Source organism: Panthera uncia, chromosome E3 (genome assembly GCF_023721935.1).
Source record: "Panthera uncia isolate 11264 chromosome E3, Puncia_PCG_1.0, whole genome shotgun sequence".
NCBI lineage: Eukaryota > Metazoa > Chordata > Mammalia > Carnivora > Felidae > Panthera > Panthera uncia.
The window spans coordinates 33752524-33760202 of record NC_064815.1 but is presented as its reverse complement, the minus strand read 5'-3'; the positions used below and the strand labels follow the sequence as shown (position 1 = coordinate 33760202).

Genomic DNA, 7679 nt, shown 5'->3' with positions numbered 1-7679 from the left:
ACCACTCCCAGCCTACGGACTTCCTAACTCATGCGAGCCGTTGGGACGGAGGCTACACCACGTTGACTTACTGGATCCTGGAGGTCTCAGCCGTCTGTGACCCTGTCCAAGCCAGAAATCGGAACGCCCTGGTCACCCCCCTGCCCCTCAGCCCCGAATCGGCTTCTGCAAAGTAACCCTGCCCCTGCCCACGTGCCCCACCATGTCCCATCAGGCCGGTCCAGGGGCAAAGCCAGTGACGCCTTCAAGCCAGCCAAGGTCCCCATCCCCCTCCCTCCCTCTGCCCCCCGGCCCTCGGACCAGCATTCCCTTCCTCTGTGCCTGAGTTCCTCCACCTCGGACCCCACCTCCAGAGTCTCTCCTGGGGGCGTCTGCACCTCCGCCCTGCCCCCCACTGCACGTGGCACCTCCCCTCCCGGCTGTCGGCTCCGTGAGAAGTGACAGCGTCTGCTTTGACTGCCTGCTGTATCCTGGTGCCCAGCAGGATGCCCAGAAACGTCAAACAGCCCACGTGTGTTGGATGAGATCACGAATGAATCAACCAAGCAGGAATTATTTGCTGAAGTCAGTTTGTTATACTGGCTTAAATGACACGCTTTAAAACACGTGGCACAGGACACTGAACGAGCGAGACTCCGGGAATAGACTTGGAAATCACGTTTTCCTTACCTCTTCCTGACTCTTTAACTATTCAGTGGAGGCAGTCCTGTCTCTGCCCCGAGAGGCACGTGTGGACAGTGGCATCTCGTTCTGGCTCAAACATAGAGTTTCAAAGTTCTAAGGTTACGCTAAGATATGAACCCAGCGTCAGTCAGCTCAGTCGTCGTAATCGTCCAGGACCAGGAAGTGATGAAAACGCGAAACCAGACTGAGATTAGGAGCACGGCCTCCTCCAACGAGGCGCCCCTGCTGTGAGCCGTGGGGAAGGAGAGGGGTCCCTTAGCTCTGCCCCTCTCTCGCTCTCCCACCGCCCTCCCCAGACTCCGTAACGGGGCCTGCCCCCTCCCGCGTCGGAACAGCCTCTGGCATCTAGAATTCCCAGAAGAGGGCACACCACCGGCCACTGCGTCAGCCTCAGGGACCTCCCAGGAGGGGACTCTACGCTGCGTGGCCTTCCGTGCCGGGCTCTCACCGAGCATCGTGTTTTCAGGGTTCAGCCACACGGTGGCCGGCGTCCGCACTTCATTCCTTCTGCAGCTCCACAGTACCCCACGCTTTATCCGTCACCCGTGATGGACACCCGGGCCGCTTCCGCCGCTCGGCTGCTGGGAGCACGGGCGTGCAGGGACCTGCCTGACCTGTGTCCACCTCTATAGGCTGTGTAACAGGACACAGACGTGGTGGAGCTCACGGGAGTCCCAGGTTTCATTTTTTGAGGAGCCGCCAGACCATCTTCCCCAGCGGCCCTCCACCAGCAGCACCCCAGGTTCCGGTTTCTCGTGTCCTTGCCAATACGTGTTGTTTTCTGTTGTTGTTGTTTTAGTAACCGCCTCCCCCAGGCGTGGAGACAGCTCGGCACGCTTCCTGGCACGTTCCAGGGACCAGGCGAGCTCGCAGGCCAGCTCAGATTCAACAGGAGGCTGGATCCGTGTGCAGGCATGGGAGGAATGTCAGCAGCTGTCTTTGGCACCTGTCCTCTGCATCTCATGTGACATGTGCTAAGTGGGTATTTGTGGGTGTGCCTTCTACCCCTCATCTGCCAAGTTGTTGTCACGAACAGGTGTCACGTTTCATCACGTGCTTTTTCTGCACCCACCAAGATGGTCCCGTGATTTTTTTTTCTTCAGCTTGTTTTAATGTGGTAAATTACATTCATTTCTATGTTAAATTAACTTGCATTCCTGGAATAAATTCAATCTGGTCACAATGTATTATTCTTTTTAAATTCTTGATTTCCAGACTGAGTTGGTTAATATTTTATTTAGGATTTTTACACCTGTATTCAATGAGAGAGACTGATCTATAATATTCCTTTTGTGTAATGTCCCTGTCACCGTGTGGGATCAAGGTTATGATGCTGGCCTCATAAAATGGGTTTAGAGATGCTCCCTCTTCCTGGTGTCAAAGAGTCTAGACCCAGAGTTATTTCCTAGTTAAATGTTTTGAAGTTAATAAAGACCTGTGCTTACAGCCATTATCGTGGGAAGCTTTTTATTTATTTTTTTAATGTTTATTTTTGAGAGAGAGAGAGAGACAGAGTGTGAGCTGGGAAGGGGCAGAGAGGGAGACACAGAATCCGAAACAGGCTCCAGGCTCTGAGCTGTCAGCACAGAGCCTGACACGAGGCTTGAACCCACCGACTGCGAGGTCATGACCTGAGCCGAAGTCACTCGCTTAACCGACTGAGCCACCCAGGCGCCCCAATGCTTTTAAACCACAAAGCCAATTTCTTTACTAGGTACCACACTCTCCTGCCTTCCTATTTCTTCTTGCATAAGTTTTAGTAAACCACATTTTCCTAGGAATCCACCAATTCATCTGCTTTGGGAGGAATAAAGTGATTCACATGATCCTTGCAGTGTCTCTTTATTGCTTAGGACCTGTAGTGATAACCCCTTTCCACTCCATGTTGACTTTGTGCTTTCGCATTTTCTCCCCTCGTCAGTCTTAACAGAGGTTTAGCAATTTTCGTAGCCTTGTAAAAGAACAAACTCTTGGTTTTATTGATACTCTCCATTGTACGTTTTTCTGTTTCATTACTTTCTGTTCTAACCTTTATTATTCCTTTTTTTTTTTTTTTTTTTTTTTACCAGGTTCAGGTTTATCTACGTATTTTGCTACTGGGGGGAAAAAAATCAACCTTTCGTACTCTACGCAAGAAGCGTAACGGAGATAGCGGTGGAGTAACAACATCTGATCTCAGTCTGATTCCTGTTCCTTTGAAAGCAATCTGTTTTTTCTCTGGCAGTCCTCTCCACGTTTGTCTTTGACATTCTTGGATTCCATAGCCTGTCAATATGTGCTACTCTGCAGATCTAAGCTGACGGTCCTTTCTCTTCCACTCTGGAAAATTTGTCTCCGTTGTCCCTTCAAATATTGGCTACTCCCCGTATTTATGACCCCTTTCTCTAGGGCATCCATCAACCAGATATCAGCATTTTTGCTTCCATCCCCCTCTTTTAGGCACCTTCTTCTTGTTCCCGGTGTCACACCGCCAAGATAAAGACCTTCACCTCTTTTATGGGCATGTCGTACTTATTTTGATGCACTGGCCCTTCCGTTGGGCTGCTCCTGGGATCACCGGTTTACTTCCTTCCCTTCGGTCTGGCTGTGTGTCTTCGGGAAGGAGACAGGGCAGATGCCGTCTGTGTATCCGAGTGGCCGCCACCACCACCATCACAATGCTTAAGTACCGTCACCACACACGACTGCCCCATCGGTGCGTCAGGGCCACTCCCAGCTCCATCCCTAACCCCGGAGACCAGGAAGACCTGGACTTGTCACTTCACGAATGTCACGTAAGTGGGATCTCACTACGCTCACCCTTTAATGACTGCCCTTTGGACTCACGACATCTTCCCTAGAGTCACCAGCTCCTTGTGTAGAGCAGCCGTTCATTCCTTTGTATCTCTGAGGACACCTGTGCTGAATTTCCACGTTTGAAGATTTTCTTATTGTCTGCTACTGATTTTCAGTTTGATTCAGAGAACATAGTCTCCGTATGGTTTCAGTTCTTTTAAATTGATTTTGTTTTATGGCCCAAGATATGGTCTCTCTTGGAATATGTTCCACGGTCACTGGAAAAGAATGTGTCCTCTGCTGTTGTTGGGCGGAGTGTTCCACAAGTGTCCCTTAATCTTGTCGGTTGAGGGCGGTGCTCTTGTATATCTTTGCTGAATGTCTGTCTAGTAATTCTACAACTGCTGGGAGTGGGTAAGAAGTCCTCATATAAAGTCCTTCATATGCTCTGAAGCTGTCATTTGGTGCCTGTGCACTTGGGATTGGTCATTTTATCATTAGGTAACGTCCCTGTTTTTTTCTGAGAAAGTTTCTTCACTCTGAAGATTATTTTGGCTGGCATTAATAGAGTCTATCTGCTTATTAAAAATTAATGTTTACTTGATATATCCTCTTCCATGCTTTTACTTTCAATCTACCCATGTCCCTGTGGCCAAAATGAGCTTCAGCATATAGTAGACAACGCAGAGTCGGGTCTCGGTTTTTTTATTCACTCTGCCAACCTCTGTCTTCTAACTGGTACATTTAGACCATTTACGTTAAAGTAATCATTGACATATTAGGGCTTCCGTCTGCCATTTCATTAATCGTGTTGGTTTCCTCTCTTGTGCCCTGTGAGATCCTGAAACATTTGTTAGAATTCCATTTAATGTTTCTGCCTCTACCGCCATGTTGAGCTTTCTCAGCGGCTGCCCCAGACATCACCACACACACACACACGGCGCTTAGAGGTCCCCTGGTATCGATGTTGTGCCACGTCGAGTGCAGTGTAGAAACCTTACTGCCACTACGCCCTTCATCCTTCCCGCTTTTCAAATATAATTATAAATATTTCCTCTGCATACACTGAGCCCCACATCAGCGTTATTTTCTGCTTCAAGCATCAACCCTGATTGAAGAAACTTATGAAGTGAAAGACGGTCAGTCGTGTGTCCTTCCACTCTTACCCATTCTATTCTTAATTTTCTGAAGGGCCCTGCCTTCCTGTTACAATTTTCCTCTTCTTGGACAGCTCCTTTTAATCATTCACCAAGGGCAAGTCTGCTAGCAACAAATTCTATCAGTCTGCCTCTGTCTGAGAATATTTTCATTCCTCCTTCACTCCTGAGGACGGTTCTGTTGGTAGAGAATTCACTTCCCTTTCAATCTCTTTCGATGCTTGAACAACATGCCGCTTCCTCCCGGCCTCTGTGATGTAGGATAAGACACCTGCTGTCACTCATGCTGCTGTTCCCCTACAGGCCACGCATCGTTTCTATGTATAACATTTTTTCTCCTCTCTTCGGTTTTCAGAAGTTTAACTATGATGTGTTTCCCAGTCCTGTGGCCAGGAAGCGGTGGTTCGTCCTGCAATTTTCTTGCCCGTGCTGTGACTGTTAAATTAACATTTGACAGGCAGAACACAAGGACTGGGAGGGAAAGTACAAGAGAGGTGCTTATGACTCACAGGTCCTGGGGGTGCACAGCACAGCACAGCATGTGGGGAGGTCGAGGCAGGGCACAGGCAGAGAAAGGGTCCGTGGAGTGCTTTGGGGGTTCTGGGCTAGGGCCGGATCGGTCAATTTGAGTCAAAAAGAGCAGGGCTTTGGTCAGCTTTGCAGGGGCTCCCTGGGCGTCAGGGGAACGTGCTTATCACAAGGGTTGCAGGAGAGTTATACCAAAACTTTCACTGACTGTGACTCTGCAGGAATTGTAGGACACGTGCACGTGGGAGGGGCTGGTGCTGGTCCAAAGCCCCTGCAGGCTGCCTGGCTACACTCCACGGACACAGAGGCAGCAACATTATAGACGAGTTTAGTCAAACTCAACAGCCTGCAGGCAGTTCTGGGTTGGGCTGCAGGCCTCTCTGGCACCTATTCTGGGAACCTGTGAGAGAGAAGAGGAAAACCCAGGGAACCCACTGTGCGGCCGCCACCCAGTGCTGAGGACCCTGGCCTGTCCTTTCCCATCACTGTGGAATTACTGGTAAGGTATTCCACAGGAAGGAGCAAGGAACAGTGAGTCTGCACCACGCTTTCTGGAGCAGGAGGCCGCAACACCCTAAGTCGACTGCCTGCTGTTTCCCATCTGGGGCAGAGCTCACCTTCAAACAGCCACAACTGCCCCCCACTCCCCCCACAGCAGCAAAGCACGCTCAGAAAAGTGCAAGCCTGCTGGTGCCGACTCTCCCACCCCTACAGCCTTCCTTGTGTCCCCATCACTCTAAGATAAAGGCCCTGGTGGTCTGACCCCCTCCCCCTCTTCCTGCTCTCCCTGGGTCCCTGGGCTGCAGCCACAAGGAGCTTCCAGAACAGCCTCGGGGCCTCCCTGATGGGCTCCCTTGGCAGACCGGGTGCCTTCCACGACAGTCTGGAGGCCAGAAGTCAGGGCTGGTTCCTCCCCAGGCTGCTGGGGCAGGTCTGTCCCGGGCCACTGTCCCTAGGCTGCCAGGCCAGCCTGTCCCAGGCCGCTGTCCCCAGGCTGCCGGGCCTCTCTGTCCCAGGCCGCTGTCCCCAGGCTGCTGGGCCTCTCTGTCCTGGGCCGCTGTCCCAAGGCTGCTGGGCCACCCAGTCCGGAGGCTGCAGGGCAGCTCTGTCCCGGCCGCTGTCCCCAGGCCGCTGGGCCGCTCTGTCCCGGGCCGCTGTCCCTGGCCTGCACACGTGGTGTTCTCCGTGTGTGCTGCATCCACCTCCAAAATCCGCCCTTCATAGTGTAAGGGTTAAACTGTAGTGTAGGGCTAACACTTAGCTTGAAAAATAACAGCTTTGGGTTGACACTGAAGGTTAAGAGATAACAGCCTTGCTTTGCTCTTGTAAACTACCCCTCATACTCTTGTAAATTAGGCTTCACCAATTAAGGAAACAAAAGTTCAAAGAAAAGAGCATCAGAGGCAGAGCCAAGGAGATCCACTGGTTGCAACTTAGAGGCAGAAAGTCTAAAATGAACACCTCATTAGGCAACTGTTTCTAACTCATCTGGCAACTGTTTCTAACTCATCTAGAAACTGTTTCTTTGTTCTGTTCCCAGGTGATGACAAAACGATGTGATCGGTTATAAAAACTCTCTACCCCGGGTGTTCCAGGCTGCACTCTTATCAAGAGTGTTGGACCCGGTCGGTCGGCCTTGCCTCTCATTGTAATAAACTTTGTTGTGACTGTCACTGGTGCCCATAGCATTCTGTTTCAGGAATCGTGTGGATGCAACAATAGAGGCAGTCGCATGGGACCGTGGCCCCTGTGACGTATTTTTACTCTGATGGCCGCTGTAAGGTCCCTATCGCTAAATAAGGTCACGTTCTGAGGTTCTCGGGACTAGGACTCCAATACACAAACTTGGGGGAGACAATTCAAACCACAGCACCCCCAGCCGGGACCTCTGCCCCCGCCGTTTCCCTCCCGCTCGGGCTCTCGCGCCAGCGCCTCCGCGGAGTTCCTCTCACTGACCCTGCCCTGTCACCGGTGCTGTCACTTCACGGGCAGGACTTACCTGTCCACATCAAGTCCCCTCGCCATTCATTCCCCCGACCAGTTTCGCCTCCTATCCGCTACGCTGAGACCCCAGCGCGCAGGGACCCGCGGCGTTTCCGGCCCCTCCCGGCAGTGTCCCGTCCGCGCCCGGAGCTGCCAATAAAGTTGTATTCGCGACCAACCGGAAGGGGAGCCGTAATCCGCGCCGCGGCCGTCGTGAAAGCGCCGGTCTCCCCTAGCGACGGGCAACGCGGGCAAGATGGCGGCACTGGTGGCGGCGGAGGCCGCGGCGCCTCCGGGCCCGGCCGAGGCGGCCGAGGCGGCCGAGACGGCCGAGGCGGCGGAGCTGAGCCGCGCCCTGAGCCGCCTGCTGCCCGGGCTTGAGGCCGACAGCAAGCTGAGCCGGCGGCGCGCGCTCGAGGCGCTGCAGCGCGCAATCGAGGCGGCGTGGCCCGAGGAGCCCGCCGCCGAGTCCGCCGCCGCGGCCGCAGGCTTCCAGGGCCCGTGGGCGCGCCTGCTGCTGCCGCGCCTGCTGCGCTGCCTGGCCGACCCGGC

The 7679-nt window shown here is 52.9% G+C and overlaps 1 protein-coding gene and 1 long non-coding RNA gene across 2 annotated transcripts in view; one reads left to right on the top strand and one right to left on the bottom strand.

Annotated features, from left to right (window-relative positions):
• Positions 1-2714: 2714 nt before the first annotated feature.
• Positions 2715-7317, bottom strand: LOC125928366 (uncharacterized). Its single transcript, XR_007459648.1, has 2 exons — positions 7144-7317; positions 2715-5544 (listed from the first exon to the last, which is right to left on the bottom strand). It is a non-coding gene; the product is annotated as an uncharacterized LOC125928366 (long non-coding RNA).
• A 30-nt stretch (positions 7318-7347) lies between these two features.
• Positions 7348-7679, top strand: part of DNAAF5 (dynein axonemal assembly factor 5) — a 48108-nt gene continuing 47776 nt past the window's right edge. The window contains exon 1 of the mRNA XM_049639134.1: positions 7348-7677. Coding sequence (XP_049495091.1) covers positions 7384-7677 — 294 coding nt within the window. The 5' untranslated portion in view covers positions 7348-7383. The remainder of the gene's footprint in view (positions 7678-7679) is intronic.